General features: G+C 32.3%; 4 protein-coding genes and 6 long non-coding RNA genes across 10 annotated transcripts; 4 read left to right on the top strand and 6 right to left on the bottom strand.

Annotated features, from left to right (window-relative positions):
- Positions 1-278: 278 nt before the first annotated feature.
- On the top strand, positions 279-3,869 carry LOC142239239 (uncharacterized). Its single transcript, XM_075311010.1, has 3 exons — positions 279-568; positions 3,514-3,596; positions 3,663-3,869. Exons 1-3 carry the CDS (start codon positions 539-541, stop codon positions 3,778-3,780), a joined length of 231 nt encoding a protein of 76 aa, XP_075167125.1. The 5' UTR covers positions 279-538; the 3' UTR covers positions 3,781-3,869.
- Positions 3,870-9,947: 6,078 nt separating this feature from the next.
- LOC142238423 (U6 snRNA-associated Sm-like protein LSm6) lies at positions 9,948-10,757 on the top strand. Its single transcript, XM_075310058.1, has 2 exons — positions 9,948-10,094; positions 10,534-10,757. The coding sequence occupies exons 1-2, from the start codon at positions 10,004-10,006 to the stop codon at positions 10,680-10,682; spliced, it is 240 nt and encodes a 79-aa protein (XP_075166173.1). The 5' UTR covers positions 9,948-10,003; the 3' UTR covers positions 10,683-10,757.
- LOC142238422 (uncharacterized) lies at positions 10,693-11,847 on the bottom strand. The gene is made up of 3 exons (XM_075310057.1): positions 11,437-11,847; positions 11,170-11,380; positions 10,693-10,982 (listed from the first exon to the last, which is right to left on the bottom strand). Exons 1-3 carry the CDS (start codon positions 11,464-11,466, stop codon positions 10,783-10,785), a joined length of 441 nt encoding a protein of 146 aa, XP_075166172.1. The 5' UTR covers positions 11,467-11,847; the 3' UTR covers positions 10,693-10,782.
- A 2,648-nt stretch (positions 11,848-14,495) lies between these two features.
- On the bottom strand, positions 14,496-17,080 carry shrb (charged multivesicular body protein shrub). Its single transcript, XM_075310114.1, has 4 exons — positions 16,777-17,080; positions 15,684-15,861; positions 15,319-15,614; positions 14,496-14,905 (listed from the first exon to the last, which is right to left on the bottom strand). The coding sequence occupies exons 1-4, from the start codon at positions 16,952-16,954 to the stop codon at positions 14,865-14,867; spliced, it is 693 nt and encodes a 230-aa protein (XP_075166229.1). The 5' UTR covers positions 16,955-17,080; the 3' UTR covers positions 14,496-14,864.
- Positions 17,081-17,742: 662 nt separating this feature from the next.
- Positions 17,743-18,326, bottom strand: LOC142241162 (uncharacterized). The gene is made up of 2 exons (XR_012723505.1): positions 18,045-18,326; positions 17,743-17,977 (listed from the first exon to the last, which is right to left on the bottom strand). It is a non-coding gene; the product is annotated as an uncharacterized LOC142241162 (long non-coding RNA).
- A 543-nt stretch (positions 18,327-18,869) lies between these two features.
- Positions 18,870-19,302, bottom strand: LOC142241161 (uncharacterized). The gene is made up of 2 exons (XR_012723504.1): positions 19,131-19,302; positions 18,870-19,063 (listed from the first exon to the last, which is right to left on the bottom strand). It is a non-coding gene; the product is annotated as an uncharacterized LOC142241161 (long non-coding RNA).
- A 1,312-nt stretch (positions 19,303-20,614) lies between these two features.
- LOC142240859 (uncharacterized) lies at positions 20,615-21,267 on the bottom strand. Its single transcript, XR_012723411.1, has 2 exons — positions 20,853-21,267; positions 20,615-20,788 (listed from the first exon to the last, which is right to left on the bottom strand). It is a non-coding gene; the product is annotated as an uncharacterized LOC142240859 (long non-coding RNA).
- Positions 21,268-21,592: 325 nt separating this feature from the next.
- On the top strand, positions 21,593-23,674 carry LOC142240858 (uncharacterized). Its single transcript, XR_012723410.1, has 5 exons — positions 21,593-21,937; positions 22,002-22,107; positions 22,173-22,692; positions 22,757-23,120; positions 23,185-23,674. It is a non-coding gene; the product is annotated as an uncharacterized LOC142240858 (long non-coding RNA).
- A 618-nt stretch (positions 23,675-24,292) lies between these two features.
- Positions 24,293-24,684, top strand: LOC142241838 (uncharacterized). The gene is made up of 3 exons (XR_012723834.1): positions 24,293-24,406; positions 24,471-24,575; positions 24,641-24,684. It is a non-coding gene; the product is annotated as an uncharacterized LOC142241838 (long non-coding RNA).
- Positions 24,685-25,334: 650 nt separating this feature from the next.
- On the bottom strand, positions 25,335-25,831 carry LOC142241700 (uncharacterized). The gene is made up of 2 exons (XR_012723765.1): positions 25,606-25,831; positions 25,335-25,548 (listed from the first exon to the last, which is right to left on the bottom strand). It is a non-coding gene; the product is annotated as an uncharacterized LOC142241700 (long non-coding RNA).
- Positions 25,832-26,655: the final 824 nt, after the last annotated feature.

The following is a 26,655-nucleotide window of genomic DNA, read 5'->3' as shown; positions in this document are numbered from 1 at the left end:
GAAAATTAATTTTTGGAACTGACACATTGTTTTTAAAGAGAATAGTGGATCATCTATCTAAAGTCTATAGTCTATGGTACTCCCTATCATACTCTCTACCATGACCTCTCTTAACAGTTTGTGGTTTGTTTGTTTATGGGCCAACGAAACAAAAAAAAACAGACTCACTTACAAGTGTTAAAGCACAAAAGACCAACTACCAACCAGTTTAGTTGTTGTTGTACCAATGTTAATAAGGTTTTTCTTGCCGTTTCTTTTGTTATGTCTACAATTGCACACTCAACGTTTTTGTTGGTCTCGTCTTGAAACTACCAATTGTCATAAACAACCCAACGACAAATAGTAAATTTTAGTCACAATTTGTACGAGCTTAAAAACGGTTATAACCATACACTAAACGTCGTAACGGAATTGAAAAACTAAAAACAAAGTTTCTGGAATAAACAAAAAGTTCAAAACGTGAATAAGGGTGTTGTCCTGGGCTAATTGTAAACAAAGCATTTTCTTTTGGAAAATATAAAAATCATTAGCAGCAAAAATGTTCAAATTGGGAATTTTCCTGTTACCAGTAAGTTTTGAAAGTTTTCTCGTAGTTTCAATGGTGCTAAAATTGGCTTTTAATCTGTTCGCTTTTCCTAATTATCACTTTAAAAGAAAATCGTCTAATTTACACCTATTTCTCAAGTGGTCAATAATCGTAAGCTCTGTGGGCAGATAAATCCGACTTTCTTAGTTTGACATAAATTTCTAAAAAGTCTTCTACATCCAAAGCGACTGTCACCGCCCGACTTTCTTTCATTTATTGAATGCAGACACTGGCCATAAGTGCTGGTGATTCTATAACGATAGTTTTGAAAGATGAGAAGGAAATCGCAGTTAGTTTGCCAACATAAAGGCAAAATAATAAAACCTTTACTTTCGAAATCAACTCAGCTCAATACCACCAGCCCCATGATTGATGTCCGTTAAAATGTGGTTTGAATTTCAATTAAGCTACAAGAAAGAAAATACTCGTACATTAGTTGGTTGGGCTTTCCTAGATTTCTACACCAACATAGATACCATCAGACAGCGAAAGAACTATTCACATTACAAGAGTGCCCAAACATATTTTGGCGGCAGGTGATTGACATCCCATTGATTCAAATCTGTCAAAGATAATAAATGGTGTTTTGGTGGGTATGAAGAAAAAACTCGTTTGCCTTGAGACATTTGCTGTGGTTCGTCATTTGGCCTCATTTTATAAAGAGCATTGGACCCAAACATAGCATATAGAGTGTATGAGAGAGAGAGGGGAATTTTATTTTGGTTTTCAAGAGGGGAGGGGCTCTATTACAACATCTTTGGTATTTATTTAAAAGACCTTGACTATATTTATTCCACATTGGGGTCATTTGGAATACTCTATTCATTTGAGTATAACCCATTTTAAGCTCATCATTGCTATGGCAAACTGACCCATTCCTCATATCCGGCGTTGAGTATTACTCTCACCAACTTCAAACACTCTCTCGGCTTAAATATACTCAAATTACTTTGTGTTATGCATTGTAGGGATGCCAACAATGGAAAATGATGAAAATGGTGGCAGAAGTGTGTTCGGTGAAATGTGCAAAATAGCTTGCTTCTAAAAATTGTTTACCAATAGCTACACAATTAATGGTTTTATGTATGAAATTGGTCGTTTCCACCAAAACTCTAATTTAGAAGTACAAAAATAACATTTGCAGGTGATTCGTACGCGGAAATCATACATAGTACCCACCCTAAATTTGAAATATTCATAGAGAAATGGAAACAAATAAATGCACATGAGTCGGGTACATCAATTGATTTATATCCTTCACATATTGTTAAAGTACGATTAAAAAAAAAAGTAAATAAAGTGAACTCTCTATTTCACTAAAGCCAATTTAACTATATTTTAGTTCATGGAAGTCGTTTACTCTAACAACTTTTTGCGTACGTTAGTTGAATGAACTAAAATACGGGAAAAAATTATACACAAATTAAGTATAAAGTTTTACTAAATTTGTATTTCTCATAAAATAGTTCATTATTTCTTTAAATTTGTAAATTTTACTACAAAAGCGTACATCATGAACTTCATATGTCACTAAAGACACTTGCAATTTTGAACTCTACTTTTTTTATTCAACCTTCCAAATTATCTTAAACAAGTGTAGAAAATTATTTCTAATAAATTTTCTTGAATTTGTCGAAAAATATTTACCTAGTTTTGTGATATCGGCGTGATGCCAGCGCTTGTAATACTGTTTAGTTCAAATTTTCTAAAATTAATTAAAAAGTTTTCTTGTTGGTGGATTCACTGTTTTTTTCAGTGAATACTTTACTTTTTTCTGTGCGCCGTTACGATTTAGAAGTTCCAGCCTCTCAAACCACGGTCGCCCAAATTTTGTGCCCATTTAGGAGGTGTCCATTTATGAAAGGTTAATTCTAAGCAAGCAGGGATATCAACTGAACTCTCTATTTCACTAAATCCAATTTAACTTTATCTTAGTTTATGAAAATTTTATGTTTGGAGAAAGTGTGCTTTATTCTAATAATTTTTGCGTACGTTAATTAAATGAACTAAAAAACAGGACTAAATTATACAAAAATTAAGCATAAAGATTTACTAAATTCGTATTTCTCACAAAATAGTTAATTATTTCTTTAAATTTGTAAATTTTACTACAAATTCGTCCATTATGAACTTCGTCACTAAAGACATTCTTACAACTTTGAACTCAAAACAATTTTGAAACTTCAAACTACAAACTACAAAATGTGTAAATAAACATCAAAGCGTTTCCAGCTAGATTTAAATCTTGATATGGCATCACTATCTTGTAAAGCCTGTCTTAATAGACAAGTTTCTTGAGATTTCCTGCTCTTCGTATTAGTTTAACAAGCTTGCTATAGTAGTAGTTGTTGTTGTTTGTATGAGCCTTTATAATTGGGCCAGAGTAAGTGTAGTAACAGCTGATAGTGTGGTGAACAACAACAATATTGTTTAGATGCTAAGTGCAGGTGTGCATGTGTGTCATAAATGAAGTTTGCCTCTTTTTCTCTCGATTACATAATTTTAGCAATTTCTGGTTTGCAACTTGTGAGGATGTATGAGTAAAGCGGGGTGTGAAATATTTTTATTTTCCCAAGAAATTATCAAACTGCAAAAAATTATATTGTTTATATTAATCTGTCATAGGTTTAAAGGGTTTGGAATAAATTAATATTTCATATTTCAAAAATTTAGAAAAAATCTTACTCATCCCAAAAATCATACACTCAAAGAAAATTAATGAGAGTAGCAGCAAAAATGTGAGCTAACGTCAAAGACAATACAAATAGAAGATGGGACATTAGGGCAATATATGTAGGTATGGGTTCCAACAATGAAAGCAACATCTAAATTACCCTGGTTTACAATTATATTGCTATATTCATTAGTTTATAATATATATATGACAATTATGTTTCATTACTTTTAATCATTTTTATTTTTCTTAGTTTCTTCTAGTTGTAGTCTGTTTCCTGCGTATTGTTAATGCAACTGTCCAACCAAGAGCACCAAATTTCCAATATTTCGAAAGGTAATTGGAATGAACTGCTATGACTGAGGCTCAACATAACGAGCATCAATGTTTTCTTTATTTTAGACCCAAATATCGATATCCTTATTATGATGCCAATGGACGTGGTAAATTACTCTATGGTTATGGCGGACCGGATTTATATCAATACAAAACCTACACACCATTGGAAGGGATACACTAAGAAGAATATATCGTCTATAAGTACTTTAAATATCTTTTTATTTATTTTGTAAGTTATTATTAAAAGAATAAATAAATATACTATTTCAATATTGGTGTTTAAATAATTATTGATTAGTCTCCGTTTTCATGAGGCTCCATTAGAAATATCTTCAATTTACTTTGCGTTAAATTAAAACCTAACGGAGCTACAGGAAAATGTCCATAAAAAAATAAAAGAATGAAAAACTTACACAACGCAAAAAATAATCTTTGCTATGAAATTGAATTGAAATAAATTTCTATAGAAAATTATGTCAAAATTCTATTTCTATAGAAAATTTTGTCAAAATTTTATTTCTATAGAAAATTATGTCAAAATTCTATTTCTATAGAAAATTTTGTCAAAATTTTATTTCTATAGAACATTTATTTCTATAGATTTTTTTTTCAAAAATTGAATTCCATGGAATTTTTTTTTTATCAAAAATTTAATTCTAGGCAATTTTTTTCAAAATTTTAATTCTATGGAATTTTTTTTCAAAAATTGAATTCTATAGAAAATTTTGTCAAAAATTTAATTCTATGCGAAATTTTCTCAAAATGTTATTCCTATAGAAAATTTTCCAAAATTGTATTTCTATAGCAATTTTCTTCAAAATTTTATTTTTATAGAAAGTTTTCTTTTTATTTCTATAGAAAAAATTCTTAAAATTTTATTTTTGTAGAAAATTTTGTCAAAATTTTTATTTCTATAGAACATTTTGTCAAAATTTTAATTCTATAGAAAATTTTCTCAAAATGTTATTTCTATAGAAAATTTTCCAAAATTGTATTTCTATTGCAATTTTCTTCAAAATTTTATTTTTATAGAAAGTTTTCTTTTTATTTCTATAGAAAAATTCTTAAAATTTTATTTTTATAGAAAATTTCTTAAAATTTTATTTCTATAGAAAATTTCTTAAAATTTTATTTCTATAGAAAATTTTGTCAAAATTTTATTTCTATAGAAAATTTTGTCAAAATTTTATTTGTATAGAAAATTTTCTCAAAATTTTATTTACATAGAAAATTTTGTCAAAATTTTATTTCTATAGAAAATTTTCTCAGAATTTTATTTCCATTGAACATTTTCTCAAAATTTTATTTTCATAAAAAAATTTCTCAAAGTTTTATTTCTACAGAAATTGATGTACCTACCTCTTAGTTGGAGAAGAATGTTTTGCAAAACTTCAAGAATTCTACCAATCTATCAAACAGTAAAAAATTTACCATTTTTGAGCGGACAGCGGGAAAAAAGAAACCCAAGATGCAACAAAGGTTCGAATTAGAGGTGTGCGCGTGGCACGAAACTGTCGTGACAAGCGTGATTTACGCGTGAATCACGTGAGTCGTGAACAAAATCTGAAGCAACTTTCGTGAACGTGCGTGAATGGGACCAAAACAAATATGTCGTGCGTGAGAAATAATATCGGTTCGTGAATGTGCGTGAATAAAATTTCTGCAAAATCACGCTCACGAAAAAAAATCAAGACTTAATTCTTTCTGACACGTTAACTGAATTTTATTAAGCTGTCGAACTATATCCTTTTTATTAATGTTGTTATCTTTGCTCCTTCCCGGTTGGAAAATGTCGCGAGCCTCGTGAATTTGTCGTGAGTCACGTTAATTGTCGTGAATCGTGAGTCTATAAAATGAGTTCGTGCTTGAGTACTGGTTTTAATTTCGTGAACGTGCGTGAGTGGTTTCCAAACATATCGTGCGTGAGCATGCGTAAATCAACATTTTGCTTCGTGAATGTGCGTGAGTGTGAATGAAATTTCCCTCACGCTCACACCTCTAGTTCGAATTAAAAACCTGTCAGACACGTATTTGTAATGCGGCCATACGCAGTGTTATAAGCTTTCAATTAGTTTCGCCAGCGACACTTGCGTTGTGCTGACACATATGGTTGGCAACACTTAAAATAAGACAACACCAATAACAAACAAGTATATACGGCCAGGCCGAATCTTATGTACCCTCCACCATGGATTGCGTAGAAACTTCTACGAAAGACTGTCATCCACAATCCAATTTCTTGGGTTGTGGTATCTTAAAAATTCTTAACATCGTTTTCTAAATTGTGAGTTAGTCCATACGTGGTAGAGAGCCAGAATTGAAATGTTGGGGTCGCTTATATGGGGGCTATATACAATTATGAACTTGATATGGACCAATTTTTTGTGATTGGGGATCGATTTATCTGAGGGCTACATATAACTATAGACCGATATGGACCTAGTTAGGAATGGTTGTTAACGGCCATATACTAGCACAATGTACCAAATTTCAACTGACTCGGATGAAATTTGGTCCTTCAAGAGGCTCCAAAACCAAATCTCGGGATCGGTTTATATGGGGGCTATATCCCTGCCAGCATTTCAAAGTTCCATTTCATCCTCATCGCTACCACAGACTCGTAAGTGACACTGCAACAACTGTGATAGTATTTTGCCATCACTATTCGCATAATAGTATTTTGCCATCACTATTGTTGCAAGAGCCATTTTATATTTTGTGAAACACCAAGCACAACTAGCTTCTTATAATTTATTTAAATAAAAACGGTAACGAAGTGCTGAAAATAGTTATTTCGCTTAAAATTGTAAAAGGTATATTGGTGAAGAATTTTTGACTTTCCAAATGGAATAAAGTGATAGTTTTTCAAATATTTTTCCAGACACGCTGCCTCCATTGGGAATAAATGCGCTGGCTGATAGACGCTACAACATGTAACTTGCAACTTGTAACTCAACATCAATCTTTTCTTAATGCATAAAAATATGTTAAATGTGAAGTGATAGTCTTATAAATGTTATATTTATGAGAATTTATAAATGTTTAATAAAATTAATAAACATCTATAAAATCGTGTTTTACTTGACCACAATGATTCTTTTACAACTATCTTAAAATGCACTTTCTCTGATTGTTTGAAGGGGCTCTTATTGGCGCCCTTATAAATGTATCCAGAAGGGCACCTAATAATTACACTCATGCTATACTTTTTTGTAGTAACTTGGCGCGGTACAACTTCTCAATAGTGACGGCCCTTTTCCGAGGAGTTTTGGATATCGTATACGACTGTTTTCGACGTAGTGGGGATTCTCAGAAGCGCCCCATATTCAAAAAATGTTGGCAGGTATATGATTATGTATCAGTCCACTTTTGGCATTGCTGTTAAATATCATATACTACCACCACGTACCAAATTTCAACCAGATCGGATGAATTTCGCTTTTCCAAAAGGCACCGGAGGTCAAATCTGGGAATCGGTTTATATGGGGGCTATATATAATTATGGACCGATTTCAACCAATTTTTGCATGGGTGTTTGAGGCCATATATTAACACTATGTACCAAATTTCAACTGAATCAGATGAATTTTGGTCTTCCAAGAGGCTCCGGAGGTCAAATCTGGTGATCGGTTTATATGGGGCTATATATAATTATGGTCCGATATGGACCATTTTTTGCATGGTCATTAGAGACCATAGGGGGATCGGTTTATATGGGGGCTATATATAATTATTGACCGATGTGGACCAATTTTTGCATAGTTGTTAGAGACCATATACTTACACCATGTATCAAATTTCAGCCGGATGGGATGAAATTTGCTTCTCTTAGAGGCTCCGCAAGCCAAATCGGGGGATCGGTTTATATGGGGGCTATATATAATTATTGATCGATGTGGACCAATTTTTGCATAGTTGTTAGAGACCATATACTTACACCTTGTACCAAATTTCAGCCGTATCGAATGAAATTTGCTTCTCTTAGAGGCTCCGCAAACCAAATCGGTTTATATGGGAGCTATATATAGTTATGGACCGATGTGGAATTGTGAATTTTTCCATGGTTGTTAGAGATCATATGCTGACACCATGTACCAAATTTCAGCCGGATCGGATGAAATTTGTTTCTCTTAGAGTCCCCGCAAGCCAAATTTGGGGGTCCGTTTATATGGGGGCTATACGTAAAAGTGGACCGATATGGCCCATTTACAATACCATCCGACCTACATCAATAACAACTACTTGTGCCAAGTTTCAAGTCGATAGCTTGTTTCGTTAGCGTGATTTCAACAGACGGAATCAGATCGACTCAGAATTTCACCACGACCAAGAATATATATACTTTATGGGGTCTTAGAGCAATATTTCGATGTGTTACAAACGGAATGACAAAGTTAATATACTCCCATCCTATGGTGGAGGGTATAAAAAACACAATACAAGAATTACCGGAAACCGGAAATAAATAAAAGACTTGTATGTGAAACCTTGGTTATGCGATGTTAGAATTGTCCTTCATTTCTTTTCTCTGCCAAATGAAAAGCCCGGCATTTTCCTTCCTAATTAATTCTCCCACAAAGTACTTTCCTAAAGACAGACACACTCGATTGAAATGTCTCGGTGAGTGAATGCCGTCTCTTGAGGTATGTTAACCTTTATTGTTTGAAAAATGAAAGAAATTAGAATAAATAACAGTCTTATAAATTAGCTATTAAAAAAGTTATCTTTATATTAAGAAAATTGTTTTTTTTTATACCCTGCTCCACACTGTGGAACAGGGTATTATAAGTTAGTGCATATGTTTGCAACACCCAGAAGGAGACGAGATAGACACATGGTGTCTTTGGCAAAAATGCTCAGGGCGGGCTCTTGAGTCGATATAGCGATGTCCGTCTGTCCGTGAACACATTTTTGTAATCAAAGTCTAGGTCGCAGTTTTAGTCCAATCGACTTCAAATTTGGCACAAGTATGTGATTGGGCTCAGAATGGATCCCTATTGGAAGAAATCGGTTCAGATTTAGATATAGCTCCCATATAAATATTTCGCCCGATATGGACTTATATGGCCCCAGAAGCCAGAGTTTTACCCTAATTTACTTAAAATTTTGCACAAGAAGAACAATTAGTACTATAGTCAAGTGTGCCAAATTTTATTGAAATCGGTTCAGATGTAGATATAGCTCCCATATATATCTTTCGCCCGATATGGACTAATACGGTCCCAGAAGCCAGAGTTTTACCCCAATTTGGTTGAAATTTTGCACAGGGAGTAGAATGCATTGTAGATATGCGTGCCAAATTTGGTTGAAATCGGTTCAGATTTAGATATAGCTCCAATATATAGCTTTCGGCCGATTTACACTCATATGACCACAGAGGCCAATTTTTTGGTCCGATTTATTTTTTGGTCATTATAGCTATGCGAGCCAAATTTGGTTGAAATCGGTTCAGATTTAGATATAGCTTTCGCCCGATTTACACTCAAATGACCACAGAGGCTAAATTTTTGCTCCGATTTAGTTGAAATTTTGCACAGGGAGTAGAATTAGCATTGCAGCTATGCGTGCAAAATTTGGTTGAAATCGGTTCAGATTTAGATATAGCTCCAATATAGATGTTTTCTGATTTCGACAAAAATGGTCAAAATACCAACATTTTCATTGTAAAATCGCCACTGCTTAGTCGAAAAGTTGTAAAAATGACTCTAATTTTCCTAAACTTCTAATACATATATATCGAGCGATAAATCATAAATAAACTTTTGCGAAGTTTCTTTAAAATTGCTTCAGATTTAAATGTTTCCCATATTTTTTTACTAAAATTGTGTTCCACCCTAGTGCATTAGCCAACTTAAATTTTGACTCTATAGATTTTGTAAAAGTCAAATTCTGTCCATATCGAGTGATTTTTAAATGTATGTATTTGGGACAAACCTTTATATATAGCCCCCAACACATTTGACGGATGTGATATGGTATCGAAAATTTAGATCCACAAAGTGGTGCGGGGTATAATATAGTCGGCCCCGCCCGACTTTAGACTTTCCTTACTTGTTTCTTCTTATAGTTTACGATGTCGTTTTATGTTTTTGTTCGATGGATAGAGACACATGTTGGTACTTTAACATATTTAAGCACCATCATCCAAATTTCCGTGGGATATTTTATTTATATTCTAACGGTCTATTGATTACTAAAATTAATTTGAAGACCTGAAATTAATTAATTAGTTGTTTGAAAAACATTTGAATTTTAGCCTTTTTTTCAAGCGGTTGTGTTTATTGAAGATATTGAGTACTCATTTAATTGTTACGAGTACTCAAAAAATTAGTCAGTAACGAGTACTTGTAATCAAATACTCGTTACTTTCCCCAACACTACAACACAAATTACCGGAAAACAATATGTCAAGAAAAGAAGCTTTGTCGCAATTTATTAACCAAATCCATGGAAGACCTGTGGTGGTTAAACTAAACAGTGGTGTTGATTATAGAGGTATGTATGAGGAACATATCCACTGGGAATCTCGTAAATATTCCCATTCAAGGAAGATGTATACCATTGGCTATAGCAAATATGCACCGTCTCCATTGGGAATCTCGTAAATATTCCATCCATGGAAGATTTATACCATTGGCTATACCAAATTTGCACAATCCTACAGATTTAAATCGGTCTTCATGATCACCTTTGCGACTCGGGATTTCCATGATAATTTAACAGACCCACATCAATTTTAACGCATATATTCTAGTCATTCAATTTGCTATAAGTTTCGGTAATATAATACGTACATTACCATATTTTCCAAGGAATATATTAATGGTAAAATATTCCATGGACGATCTTTTAGGTACACTTCCAAAAATTATACAAAATTCATCATTCGTAAATATGCCAATAAAATTATTTGTTTTATTTCATCCCTATGCAGGTGTTTTAGCTTGTCTGGATGGTTATATGAACATCGCCTTGGATCAGACGGAAGAGTATGTTAACGGGCAACTTAAGAATAAATATGGTGATGCCTTTATCCGAGGCAATAATGTTCTATATATATCAACGCAAAAAAGAAGAGTTTAACACCAAAATGTTTTCACTATCATTTTGATTTTTTTTTAATAAATATACATGTCAAATAAATTAAATTAAATCTAATATAGTATCAATTTTATTCCAAGTTTTAATTTGGGTAGTATTTTGTTCCATATTCCTTGGGTATTGCACCATATTTCCGTAATTGCTTCAAAGAATAACCACTACCTAATGATTCGATGAGACGTTCTCCACGCCAGCCATATTTTTCCACATAATATGGACGCCAAGCTCGACCAAAATGAGGATCAAAAGGTATTTCACTTTCTTGGGTGAATGGTGAATTGCCTGAAGGTATAGGTGTAGTGAAAATTAACAATAAATGTGGTTAAATATTCAGAATTTGTTAAGGTTGTCATTTTGAATGGATTTGATTTGGATTTTTTAAACAAATGCTTCAAGAAATGTTTAGTAAGTTTTCTTAAACGGTAGTATTTTCGAGAAAGATTAACATGTTTTTTTAATAAATACCTACCCAAAAACAAATGTTCAATATAGTCCAGAACAGCTTTCTTCTTTTGGAAATGTTCGATAAAGGGACTAACTTGGCCAGCTCTCTTGGGATCTTGGGAAGGTAAATTTTTGAAATACTGGAATTCCCTCAAATTCACCGAATCAAAATCAACAGCCTCATGAATATCATGAAGCAAGGCATTATGCAGTGGCACAAAGGCGCTCAATAAAATCTAAAAAAATAAATAATATGCCTTTCATTTTAACCATTGATAACAATAGAACTCACCACCAAAATAGTGACCACTATATATTTCATGATTTTTTTATTATTAGATTTTTTCGATGTCTGCTTACTTTAAGCCGGTGTTTAAGACTAAACGTTTTAACATCATCTTTCGTATTTCTTTACCATTCAGTTATGAATGGGAATAACCAAAATAATTGCACAAAATTGAATCCAGCTTTTGGTAATAACTAAAACCAAAATTATCACCATCAAAACAATTGCTTAATTCTTATTGTCTGTTGGACTTGATGGGGGCATTACGCGCCATTTGTCACCCATCATCCATCCAATTTATAATTAATTATTCTGGTCAGGTATGTATATCGCTTACTTCTTGCTACTACCAGTAACATACAAAGCATGTCTTTGAGCTACTGCACTTTTACAAGTTGGGGTAGTGTGTACACCTAAAAACCCAACTACAAATTGGCTATTCAATAACTATTGAGCTCAAGGTCATAATTTCATTTACATTCAAAGAAAATTAGGAATTGATATTTGATATGACTCCATCGGCAATAGAAACTGATGTATTAAAAGAAAAAAGAACGAAAAGAAACAACGGTGGCAATCTGACCATAGCATAAAATATTCCTTTTTGAGTTTAAAAATCACTTTGCAAAATATTTTTCTAGGGAGTCTTCAAATTGTGTAAGGATAAGCTAAAATTACTAAATAGCAACCGAGCCCCCTAAGACAAAATAAATTTGGAAACAATATTAGAAAAACAACAATGTAATTTCATTTACATTTAAAAATTAGGAATTGATATTTGATATGACTCCATCGGCAATAGAAACTGATGTATTAAAAGAAAAAAATCACTTTGGGCTTATTGCAAAATAGTTTTAGGGGAGTCTAGTGAGTCTTCAAATTGCGCAAGGGTAAGCTAGAGTTACCTAATAGCAACCGAGTCAAATAGAGTCCCCAAGACAAAATTCATTATATATAAATTTGAAAAAAAAACTAAAAAAAACTACAACGATAAATGTTAAGAATGGTAGTTTTCGCACAGTTAAATTCACAAATAAATACGACTCGTGCTCTAAACTTTTCGGGGATATCTTAAAAGATTATGACCCACAAGTAGAAACGAAAAGGTTTCGTTAGCAACTATTATAGATAATTCCAACTAGTGTTGGGCATTATAGCTCAGTGTAGTGATCGTTCACTTCAGCTCTTTTCCGATCAACGAACTAGTTCGGTCAGTTAGTTCATTAGTTAATTTTCGGTCAGTGGCCGGTTCATTTCAACTTCTGTTGTTGCTTTCTTTCAGCTCATCATAAATGAAATATATTAGCTTTGCGTTGATTTATTCATCCCAAAAAAACACATGCGAAAAGAATCCCGAACAGCTGATGTGCAAAAAAGATCGATGTGAGCGTAAAGGCAGAAAATTGTCCAATTATTAAAGAAAGCGAAAATAACTTAGCGAACAAACCCATACAATGTGGTTAACTACCCAGCAAAAACTAGGTAACCACATCTCATTACAATTGGCATTACCAGGAGTACAGCTGTCATTACACGTTGTATTACACTGTGGTGAATTATAATGACTAACTTGTAATGACAAAAATAAATACTTCTCGGTAATTTTCGAATTGTTATTCTCAAATATTTATGCAGTTGGCTGTAATGTAATGTAACAGTAATTCTGAACATTTTTCCTTTAAGAAATTTTTATCACAAATATTTCATAATAATTGTGCTTTAAATTAATGCCATTAACATATTATGTTTTAAATAAATGCTTCAAAATAGATTTCAAATGCCATTTACCTTATAAAAAAGGGACTTAAAATCAATTTTTAGTAAATTTCGAACCTAATGTGAATTGACTATGGGATATATTATAACGTAATTCACGAATCCAACTCCCTTAAACAACCTACATTTAATTCTATTTTAAGTGTGAAATTAATTTGAGTTTAATTTTATTTAGATGATTTATTAGATTTTTTGTTTATACAATATTCGTTTCTATTCAAGTAGTGCTCCTATTACAGCATTACCCGCCATATTTTGATCCATTGTAATCGGCGATAGAAACCAATATTTTCGAGATTTGGTTGGCTATCTTGCGAATTTTGGTGTATCTACGAATAAGTGATTACATATTAGGTGATTATATGCTCTAAAAGCACTACTTATTTCATGGCCGAAAGTATGCCTGGGGGGAAGTACTTTCCTCCCAGGACATGCGTATGTAAATGTAATCCGGAGCGATGCCAATTTATAAGTGGTTATTAATTTTTAAATAGGCTTACATGCAAGATTACCGGGTAATGAGAGTTTTTGCTAGGTAACTAAACTGACATGGTGAACAGAAAAATTACATAATGAAAATAAAAGAAAAAGAACGATAGATTTGAACTAGTTCAGCTCGCTCATTTCAGTGAACCGTTCGATTGAGCTAGTTCATTCGTGAACTACCCAACTCTAATTCTAATTTACCAAATTTCGTAAAGGATATGCGGATGTGTAGCTAAGTAGCTAAATCTTCTCATCTTAGGAATCGTCCTATGGCTTTGCATGGCGAAGCTGTCGTGTTCTATTCCTTCCAGAGGGCTCCAAACTCCATCAAAAAAAGAAAATTTCAATGGTTCTATGGAAGTTAATCTAAGCAGACCTGTGATGGTTACGCAGTAGTTTTGATTATAGAGCTATGTTTAGGAAAGATTTTCGTTGGTATTCGAATCATTTAATAACGCATTTTTACCAACACTTTACACTTATCATTCACTACGACTTTTCAAGACTTTTGTTTTGTTGAATTCTTCAATTTTTTACAAAGTAACTCCATACGAAATTGTTTGGTTTACCATTATCGTTTTCATCATTCAGTGAATTTTATTATCATAAATTTAATATATTTTTTTTATATAAACGTTAATTAATCTGAGTGATTCTCCTTCAATTAAAATAATTAGAATATAATTAAATTACAATACGGTGTTATTTCTAATTCTATTTTCAGGAGTTCTGAAATACAGATACGGGGACAAATTAAATAATAAACACATATAAGACTAAAGCAAATCGACCACAAGAGTAAATAACATAATACAATGTAATCTTTATTAACTGCAAATTAATTACTTTTCAATATCAAAAGCTATATTATTCTTAGGAAAACAAAAACCAATTTTATGGCAAATAATATTCCTCAAATTTGAAAAAATGAAATTCGATATGGAGTATGATTATGGAATACCATTTGTAAAAACTATAGCTATCCAAGCCCTTGAATATTGAATTGAATAGTTAGTTAAGATAGACGTATGCAGTTTGCCTTATTACTTGTATATGTTAGCCTTAATAGAAAAATAAAACTCTTTTTGTTTATAAAATGGGCGACCTGATTAAGGTCGTTTAGATTAGACTTTATGTGTCTAGCTGTTAACCGGGTGCGCGTGTATGCCTTTTTAGTTAGCCCAGGCCAATAATTGTTTCATATCGGGATCATCTAAAAAGGAAAATAAAATAATTAGTTTAATAAATTAATATTAGGGAATTTAATATTTCATGGATCTCATATTTGACTCAGAATAATCGGATTTCAAAAAAGACGAAAAAAAAACCTTTCAAATAATAAATTCTGTACCTATGTTGTTAGCATCTATCTTTTTCGGATTTTATTATGGTTGTAAATATATACTTTAAAAAAATCTGTACTAAACAGTGATAATGTTTAGGTATCTAAAAGTCGGCGTCCACTAATTAGTTCGGGTACTCTAATTTAATAATCAATTTTTCAAAGACTAATAGAAATTCGTGATTATAAAATAATAGAAAAATCGATGATTGATTTTCATCACCATATCAAAACCCGGTAAACAAATCCCTTTTTGACCCCTAGTCCCTTATATAAACAATTACCATCTTCAGCTGCTGCAGTGGCGGTGGTATTTGATACAGTGGCTTTTTTCTTTTCTTTGGCTTTTTCGGCAACATCTTCGTCCGGAATATCGGGTAATGTAGTAGCAGGTTCGGGTACTCCAATAATTTCTCTATCAAAGTTCTCTTGTTCTAATTCATCTAATTCACGTTCCAAGTCTTCATCATCGATATCAGCACCGAAGGCAACAGGGTTGGAAATGGCATCAGAAATTTCACGGGCCACATCTTGTTGTTCTGCAATATCGTCCATCATATCATGAACCTTATCAACATCCCTAGAAGAAAGAAGACATTAGCGATTACTTCCATGAACATAAAAATAAAACCAAAAATTAATGACTTACATATTTTGATGGGCGGCCTTGAGAGCATCGGCAGCATTTTTCATTGTCGTCAAGACAGCTGTATTTGTATTGGCACTTTCCAGTGCTTCACGTTGCATTTCAATAGTCGATAATGTTCCATCGATTTGTTGCAATTGCTTTTCCAAACGTTTTTTCTTTTTCAAAGCTTGTAAGGCCACTGCAATATTTGTGTTTTTAAAACAAAAACCATTTTAGTCAAAGCTAATTTAAACACACATTTTCATTATGGATTGAATTTCGAATGGGTGAATTTTGAGAAATTAACACGAAACAAAACAAAAGCAATGGTACACATAATGGGATATAAGAAATCTTTCTTGAGGCAGGCTTTTGTGGGGGGTGATAACATAACTTTTCCAATCACATACACTATCGCTAAACAAACACTTTGATAACAGCATCACATTCTCCTTGGCCAAAATATTATCTTTCATTAACAATTTGATCGTATTTCGGTTGCATAGAAATTCTTACAAAATCCCATACCCATTATCTCATCCACTGGGACAAAAAATAAATATTGTAAAAAATAAAGAAATTGTTAATTAGAAAAATATGGCCAATTGGAAATTCGAATTAAAATCTTCAATAGGAGAAGAACAATAATTATTGAAAATAGTATGTAATAATGTGGTAGGGTATCAACTAAAAATCATTACTTTCTTGTTTTGTATGCACACAAATATGTATGCATTTACAGCCAGGGGTACACCGGACATTGACAGCATCGTTATCAGGAGATTATACATAGCAGGGGGCGACGAGCCAGTGCATAGACAAGAAACAAACGAAAGAAATATATGAGATCTCATTGATAACAAAATCATTCCCCAAAGTTTCTTCTTGTATATTGCAGAAAAAAAAAAACTAAACAAAACAAACATCCCAAGATATGACTCATAGTCACAATAACAACATCAGTGACAACAGTCATACTATCACCATCACCATACCACATATTTGTATTCCGTAATAATGCGGAAAGGACAGCTTCAGACGCTGGCATCCCAAAACACTCCTGCATCCGTCTTAGGGGGAAATTGCCTGAGTAGTATCTTAACGTGAAACTTACCTCTTTTATTTTTGGAAGCATTTTTTCTAGCCGTATTCAATTCCTCTTCGATTTTTGATTCTAGAAACTCTTGTTTTTTAATGAGCATATTTTCGGTCTCACGCAATTTCTGTATAGCCTCGCCTGTGGTGGGAGCCTGCTCCTTCTTTCCACCAAACATTTTGCCAAAGAAACTCATCTTGGTATAGTAGGCTTTGGTTGTTTTAAATTACTCTAAAATTTCACGAGATTTTTAGTTTTTTTTATTGCGTACAATTAATAATTTTTGTAGCAGTGCGTCATCTACTTTGACAGTATTTCAAGGTTGCCAATCATAGCAAAAAATCAAAACCAGCTGATTTATTATGCATTTAGTTGACAACTTCTATTGTAAATTTGTGGCAACAGTGTAAAAAAAGTGGCCACATTTCTAATATTCATTTCGCTTTGAAGATTTGATAAAAGGTGTTTCTAACGAATTGTACTGACCATTTTTGGCGTAAATGTCGTTTTCAATGTCAAATAAATTCCAAAACGTTATGATGAATTAAATATATGTCAATCAGAAATATTATAGTCAAATTGGTTCCACAAATTCCAGAGGACTTTGTGATAAATTTCTGCCGCTACCCTGCCAGCATTTCACAGTTCCATTTCATCCTCATCGCTACCACAGACTCCTAAGTACACAACAACAACCGACAACTGTGTTGGGGGAAGCGTATCAAAACGTACGAAATGTACATGAAGGTATTTTCCCTGCCAACATTTTTTGAATTTGGGGGCGCTTCTGAGAATCCCCACTACGTCGAAAACAATCATATACGACATCAAAAACTCGTCGGAAAAGCGCCGTCACTATTGAGAAGTTGTACCACGCCAAGTTACTACGAAAAAGTTTCTCATCAGTGCAATTATTAGGTGCCTATTTAGATCAATTTCGAAGGACGCCAATAAGAACCCCTGCAAACTATCAGAAAAAGTGCATTTTAAGGTAATTGTAGAAGAATCATTGTGGTCAAGTAAAACACGATTGTGTAGATGTTTATTGATTTGATTAAACATTTATAATTTCTTATAAATATAACATTTTTCGGTTTATCTCATCACATTTAACATAATTTTTTGCATTAATAAAAGAATGATGTTGAGTTTTAAGTAGCAAGTTACATATTGCAGCGTCTATCAGCCAGTTTGTTTATTTTCGATGGAGACAGCGTGCCTGGAAAAATATTTGAAAAACGATCACTTTATTCTATTTGGAAAGTGGAAAATTGTTCACCATATACCTTTCACAATTTTAAGCGTAATATCTATGTTTTCAGAACTTTATTTTCGTTTTTATTTAAATAAAATATAACAAGCTGGTTGCGCTTGGCGTTTCACAAAAAATAAAATGGCTCTTCTAACAGTAGTGATGGCAAAATACTTTCATGTACATTTTGTGCTTTTTGATATGCTTCCCCCATCACAATTCGCTATGGTTGTGGTGACATTTACGAGTCTGTGGTAGCGATGAGGATGAAATGGAACTTTGAAATGCTGGCAGGGTTGCCATCACTATTGTTACAAAAGCCATTTTATATTTTGTGAAACGCCAAGCGCAACTAGCTAAGTATAATTTATTTAAATAAAACCGAAAATGAAGTGCTGAAAACATAGTTATTACGCTTAAAATTGTGAAAAATATATTGGTGAACAATTTCCGAATTTCCAAATGGAGTGAAGTGATAGTTTTTAGATATTTTTTCAGACACGCTGCTTCCATCGAAAATAAACAAACTGGCGGATAGACGCTGCAACATGTAACTTGCTAATTGTAGCTCAACATCATTCTTGTATTCCCTGCCAACATTTTTTGAATTTGGGGGCGCTTCTGAGAATCCCCACTACGTCGAAAACAATCATATACGACAACAAAAACTCTTCGGAAAAGCGCCGTCACTATTGAGAAGTTGTACCACGCCAAGTTATTACGAAAAAGTTTCTCATCAGTGCAATTATTAGGTGCCTATTTATATCAATTTCGAAGGACGCCAATAAGAACCCCTGCAAACTATCAGAAAAAGTGCATTTTAAGGTAATTGTAGAAGAATCATTGTGGTCAAGTAAAATACGATTGTGTAGATGTTTATTGATTTGATTAAACATATATAATTTCTTATAAATATAACATTTTTCGGTTTATCTCATCACATTTAACATAATTTTTTGCATTAATAAAAGAATGATGTTGAGTTTTAAGTAGCAAGTTACATATTGCAGCGTCTATCAGCCAGTTTGTTTATTTTCGATGGAGACAGCGTGCCTGGAAAAATATTTGAAAAACGATCACTTTATTCTATTTGGAAAGTGGAAAATTGTTCACCATATACCTTTCACAATTTTAAGCGTAATATCTATGTTTTCAGAACTTTATTTTCGTTTTTATTTAAATAAAATATAACAAGCTGGTTGCGCTTGGCGTTTCACAAAAAATAAAATGGCTCTTCTAACAGTAGTGATGGCAAAATACTTTCATGTACATTTTGTACTTTTTGATATGCTTCCCCCATCACAATTCGCTATGGTTGTGGTGACATTTACGAGTCTGTGGTAGCGATGAGGATGAAATGGAACTTTGAAATGCTGGCACCCAATAAACACAAACGTTTGAAAAATACTAAAATGCAATAATTTTTCAAACATTTTTTCAAAGGATTAGGGTAATATTCAAGTTGAGAAATTGTTGAGAAAATCGCGTTCTCAACAAAAAACAGACATTACCCTCAACAGTAAAATTCAACACAATAGCAATAATCTCTCAATTGTAATCCTCAAATTGAAATGCATTGCTACTCAATAATTTCTCAAACAGTTTTCAATGTGAGACAAATTAAAAATTAATATTGCTGCGAATATTTTCTAACCACAATTTGCATGAAAGTCAATCCCAGTTCTTACTGAAAGTCAACACTAAATTTCTAGTGATTTTGTACATTTTATTAATTTTTTTCGTTAAAAATATAATAATATTAAAAATAACATTAACAATATATAAAAATAATAATATGTTATAATACCAATCAAAACATAATTATCTTATTTAAGGTATTAATAACTAAAACTATCAATACAACTTTAAATAACTTAAACATTTTTCATGTATAATTTCCCCCATAATGTTGGTGTCACATAAATGTTAATTAATTAATTATTAATTAATATGCTGACAATTTCAAATAATTACTATCGAGGAACTTGATGGCCTGCGTGTTAGAATAGATTCCATCAAGAGGAATTCACAAAATATCAAACTGATGACGGAATGTAAATTGATGTAATGCACATTTTCATACAGAAATTCTTGATTTAGGAACTGTTGCACTTTGTTTTGTTGTTGTTGTTGTAACAGTTTATTGTGATCTCATCCATTTCATGTTATACGCTTGGTACATCAGCTTGTTGGCAGATCAAGGAACTCTGCGACTAAGGTGGGGTGTGTCCAGAGTGATCTGGTGGTAAGTCGGGTTGGTTTGGCTGGGCAAGAGAAAAGATGACGCGTGTCGTGTGGCCCTTGGTTGCAAACTGGACAAACGTCAGCTACGCTGCTATCAATCACCGATAAGTTGGAATTGAGGCGGCTGCACTTGCCTGATCTTAATTGGGCCAAAACTACCCTAGTCTGCCGTGGGAGGTCTCTTTCCTCCGGTGCTATGGGCGGTGGTCGGACTCCAAGAACAGGATTAACCTTGTAGCTTCTCACCGCTTCAGCTACAGTATCCTCATGAATCCTGTTCAAACCTGCCTGGTACGCTGCTTGATCTAGAGGCTCTCTTTTATAGCGCTGGATCTCGCGTTCTAGATTATGTATATCAACCCTTACGTTCCTGGGTGGTGGTTGTGTATCCATAAGATGGTGGTTTGGATGATTACTTTGTTTTAATTGGTTGCACTTTGCAAGTTTTCTGGAATCTTTTCTTTGTTGTTTCCTTCATCATTTTTTCACCGGTCAACATCTTCCAAGAATATAACATCCAATGATTTTAGTTTTCTGCAAAACAATCGAGTTTTGTGATTTCCATTACGTTTTCATTTCACTTTTTATTTTGACTTACCAATTATAATTACCGTTTTGGATTAATTTCAGTTTTATGTCAATAAAAATAACTGACCACGTACTTCGTGGCACAAAATGTATTGAAAACCACAAAATTCCTCAAGAACGTTGGTGTCACAAAATTGTTGTAAAACTCATTAAAATTCGGGAAATTAGCAAGGAACTTGATGACTAGAGAGTTAGAATAAATTTTCAGCAATTTCAATTCACAAAATATCAAATTAAACCGATGATGCGATGTAAATTAAACTATAGGCGTGATGCGAATTATCACCCAGTAGTTGATATGGAAAAGCATAAATACCAAGTTTAATTCATTGTACTTTGATTTATGGAAACTTTCTCTTTTCGATAAGCCACTACCATTGTTCATCGGCCAGCCTCTTAATGTGTCCAAGAATCAGCATCGAAATATTTTAGTCTTCTGCAAAGAGATTTGAGTTTAGTGACTTCCTTAAAGCTTTCATTTCGTGTTTTAGTTTTACTTACCAATTATTATAAGCAATTTCAATAGATTATTAAAAAATTTCCACATTTTTGTATTTCTTCCACGAACTTTGTTGTCCAAAGTAGTATTGAAAACCATGTGTTTTTTTCGTTGCATTTCAGGGTAGTGTTTTGTCAACGTTTTCTCCGATTATCTTCAACACATTTTCAAAGTTTTCGTCAACATTTTGCCAAATTGGTTGTAATTCGCAAACAACTTGAAGATGTATTGAAGATGAGCTTTTTCAAGTCAACCCAATAAACACAGAATGAGCGTTTTTCAAATGGAACAACTTTTCAGTTTGAGGGTAAATATAATTTTCAACATAAATTCAACTTGACTTGAAATAGCTCATCTGCAATACATCTTCAAATTGTTTGCGAATTACTTCCAATTTGCCAAAATGTTGACGAAATCTTTGAAAAGGTGTTGAAGATGATATGAGAAAACTTTGACAAAACACTACCCTAAAATGCAACGAAAAAACCATGTGGTTTTCAATACTTATTTGTGCAACGAAGTTCGTGGTCAATTGCAAGAAATATAAAAAAAAATGGAAAATTTTAGACAAATAACCAAATAGTATATAAAAATAGGTAAGTGAAAATAAAAAATTAAATAAAACTTTAAGGAAGTCACTAAATGTATATCTCTTTGCAGAAAACTAAAATTATGGATTCTACGTTCTTGAAAATATTAAAAAGCTGAACAATGAAAAAAAGGTGGACAATTAACTGGAACTGCTTCAAATAGTTTATAATAAGTGGTACGTCAATACGAAAAATTAAATCAACACTTTAAAGAAGTCACTAAATTTAAATCTCTTTGCAGAAAACTAAAATCTTTGGATGCTACATTCTTGCAAACAATAAGAAGCTGACCAATGAAAATTGAGTGGCTTATCGACAAGAAAAAGTTTCCAGAAACATTACAAGTGCAACCAATTAAAATTGTTAAAAACAACAAATTGTTGAAATCAACAACTTCTGGATGAAAATGTGCATCACATCGTCAGTTTAATTCATATGCTATTATCAGTTTAAAATGGATAGTTTGTGAATTCCTTCTGCTGAAAATCAATTCTCACACGCGGTCCAGTACGTTCCTAATTTCAAATTGCTCGCATGTTAATAAAAGGAAGGAACCAAAAGGAAGGAAATCGAATTATCAACGCAAAAGTGTTTACTAATAATGTTTAAGATATTTAAAGTTTTGTTGTTTTTTTTTGTTCTTATTTGTTGACGAAAAAACCACATGGTTTTCAATACTACTTTGGACAACAAAGTTCGTAGAAGAAATAAAAAAATGTGGAAATTTTTTAATAATCAATTGAAATTGCTTATAATAATTGGTAAGTAAAATTAAAACACGAAATGAAAACTTTAAGGAAGTCACTAAAATCAATTCTCTTTCAGACAACTAAAATATTTGGATGCTGATTCTTGGACACATTAAGAGACTGGCCGATGAAAAATGATAGTGGCTTATCGAGAAGAGAAAGTTTCCATAAATCAAAGTGCAACCAAAAAAACTTGGTATTTATTCTTTTCCATATCAACAACTACTGGATGATAATTCGCATCACATCGATAGTTTAATTTACATCGCATCATCGGTTTAATTTGTTATTTTGTGAATTGAAATTGCTGGAAATTTATTCCAATTATCTAGTCATCAAGTTCCTGAAAATTGCCAGTATTTTAATAACAACAATTTTGTAAAACCAACGTTCTTGAGGAAAACACGAAGTACGTGGTCAGTTGGAAGAAATACAAATTGGTAAGTCAAAATAAAAAGTGAAATGAAAACATAATGGAAATCACAAAACTCGATTGTTTTGCAGAAAACTAAAATCATTGGATGGTATATTCTTGGAAGATGTTGGCCGATGAAGGGAACAACAAAGAAAAGTTTTCAGAAAACTTACAAGGTGCAACCAATTAAAACAAAGTGCAACAATTCCTATATCAAGGACTTCTGGATGAATATGTGCATTACATCCCGTCATCAGATTGATATTTTGTGATTTCCTCTTGCTGGAATCTATTCTAACACACAAGCCAGCAAGTTCCTCGATAGTAATTATTTCAAATTGCCAGGATATTAATTAATAGTTATTTGACACCAACATTATGGAGGAAATGGAATTATACATGTAAAAATGTTTAAGATATTTAAAGTTGTATTCATAGTTTTATTTATTAATACGTTTAATAAGATAATTACATTTTGATTGGTATTATATTATTATTTTTATATATTATTAATGTTATTTTTAAGATTATTATATTTGTTAACGAAAAAAATAATAAAATTTACAAAATCTCTAGAAATTTAGTATTCACTTTCAGTTAGAACTAGGATTGACTTTCATACAAATTGTGGTTTGAAAGTATTCGCAACAATGCTAATTTTTTATTTTTATCACATTGAAAACTGTTTGAGAAATTATTGAGTAGCGATGCATTTCAATTTGAGGATTACAATTGAGAAATTATTGCTATTGTGTTGAATTTTACTGTTGAGGGTAATGTCTGTTTTTTGTTGAGAACGCGATTTTCTCAACAATTTCTCAACTTGAATATTACCCTAATCCTTTGAAAAAATGTTTGAAAAATTATTGAATTTTAGTATTTTTCAAACGTTTGTGTTTATTGGGAAGTTGAATTTATGTTGAAAATTATATTTACCCTCAAACTGAAGAGGTGTTGCATTTGAAAAACGCCCAATAAACATAGGATGAGCGTTTTTCAAATGCAACAACTTTTCAGTTTGAGGGTAAATATAATTTTTAACATAAATTCAACTTGACTTGAAATAGCTCATCTTCAATACATCTTCAAATTGTTTGCGTATTACTTCCAATTTGCCAAAATGTTGACAAAATCTTTGAAAAGGTGTTGAAGATAATATGAGAAAACTTTGACAAAACACTTCCCTAAAATGCAACGAAAAAACCATGTGGTTTTCAATACTTATTTGTGCAACGAAGTTCGTGGTCAATTGCAAGAAATTAAAAAAAATGGAAAATTTTAGACAAATAACCAAATAGTTTATAAAAATAGGTAAGTGAAAATAAGAAATGAAATAAAACTTTAAGGAAGTCACTAAATGTATATCTCTTTGCAGAAAACTAAAATTATGGATTCTACGTTCTTGAAAACATTAAAAAGCTGGCCGATGAAAAATGGTGGACAATTAACTGGAACTGCTTCAAATAGTTTATAATAATTGGTACGTCAATATAAAAAATTAAATCAACACTTTAGAGAAGTCACTAAATTTAAATCTCTTTGCAGAAAACTAAAATCTTTGGATGCTACATTCTTGCAAACATTAAGAAGCTGACCAATGAAAAATGAGTGGCTTATCGACAAGAAAAAGTTTCCAGAAACATTACAAGTGCAACCAATTAAAATTGTTAAAAACAAAAAATTGTTGAAATCAACAACTTCTGGATGAAAATGTGCATCACATCGTCAGTTTAATTCATATGTTATTATCAGTTTAAAATGGATATTTTGTGAATTCCTTCTGCTGGAAATCAATTTTAACACGCGGTCCAGTACGTTCCTAATTTCAAATTGCCCCCATGTTAATAAATTTTAATGCTGTTTTATGACATCAAAAAGAAGCAAATCGAATTATCAATGAAAAAGTGTTACTAATAATGTTTAAGATATTTAAAGTTTTGTTGTTTTTTTTTTCTTATTTGTTGATATGTTTAATAAGATTATTCCCTGCCAACATTTTTTGAATTTGGGGACTCTTTTGAGAATCCCCACTACGTCGAAAACAATCATATACGACATCAAAAACTCGTCGGAAAAGCGCCGTCACTATTGAGAAGTTGTACCACGCCAAGTTACTACAAAAATGTTTCGCATGAGTGCAATTATTAGGTGCCTTTATAGATCAATTTAGAACGACGCCAATAAGGGACCCTCCAAACAATCAGAAAAAGTGCATTTTAAGATAGTTGTAAAAGAATCATTGTGGTCGAGTAAAACACGTTTGTTTAGATATTTATTAATTTGATTAAACATTTACAAATTCTTAAAAATATAACATTTATACCACTATCACATTACATTTAACATAATTTTTGGCATTAATGATGATGTTGAGTTACAAGTAGCGAGTTACATGTTGCTGCGTCTATCAACCAGTGTTTTTATTCCATGGAGGCAGCGTGTCTGTAAAATATCTGAAAAACAATCACTTTATTCCATTTGGAAAATCACCAAATTGTTCACCAATATACCTTTCACAATTTTAAGCGTATAATCTATGTTTTCAGAACTTTATTTTCGTTTTTATTAAAATATAACAAGCTGGTTGCGCTTGGCGTTTCACAAAAAAAAAATGGCTTTTTTAACAGTAGGGATGGCAAATTACTTGCATGTACTTTTTGATGTACCTTTTCATGATGGTTGAAGTGACATTTACGAGTCTGTGGTAACGATGAGGTTGAAATGGAACTTTGAAATGCTGGCAGGGTTATTTATCAATTGGTATTGTAGTGTATTATGCAGTGTAGTGTATTATTATATATTTTATTTTGATGAAAATGAATAAATTATACAAAATTCATAGAATTTTGGCTTTGACTTTCAATTTGAAGTGGGGATATCATTCATACAAATTTAGGTTGAAAAGTATTTGCAACGATGTTAATTTTGAATTTGACTCGTATCGAAAATTGTTTGACAAATTATTGAGTAGCGATGCATTTCAATTTGAGGATAACACTTGAGATATTATTGCTAATGTGTTGAATTTCACTGTTGAGGGTAATGTCTGTTTTTTGTTGAGAACGCGATTTTCTCAACAATTCTCAACTTGAATATTACCCTAATCCTTTGAAAAAATGTTTGAAAAATTGTTGAAATTTAGCATTTTTCAAACGTTTGTGTTTATTGGGCGCTCATCCTGTGTTTATTGGGCAGGGTTGGAAAGTCAAAAAGTTTTCACCAATATACCTTTTACAATTTTTAGCGAAATAACTGTGTTTTCAGCACTTCATTATCGATTTTATTTAAATAAATTATAGGAAGGAATCATATATGACAGTTTTCGACGTGGTGAGGATTCTCAGAATTGCCTTTAAATTTAAAAAATGTTGTCAGGGTTGTAATAGATGTCTGTTAATAAAATGAGGTCTATATGTAATGAAGCCTCCAACATTTGTTGCATAGATTGTTATTATTATTATTATTTTTGTTTGGTTTCCACGTTAAACAAAAGTGGGTTTGGTCGAATCACGAGTATTGAATAGATTAAGAGCCACTTTATTATATCCGAAACGAACGCT

Source organism: Haematobia irritans, chromosome 5 (assembly GCF_050003625.1).
Source record: "Haematobia irritans isolate KBUSLIRL chromosome 5, ASM5000362v1, whole genome shotgun sequence".
NCBI lineage: Eukaryota > Metazoa > Arthropoda > Insecta > Diptera > Muscidae > Haematobia > Haematobia irritans.
This window is presented reverse-complemented; position numbering and strand designations above follow the sequence as displayed.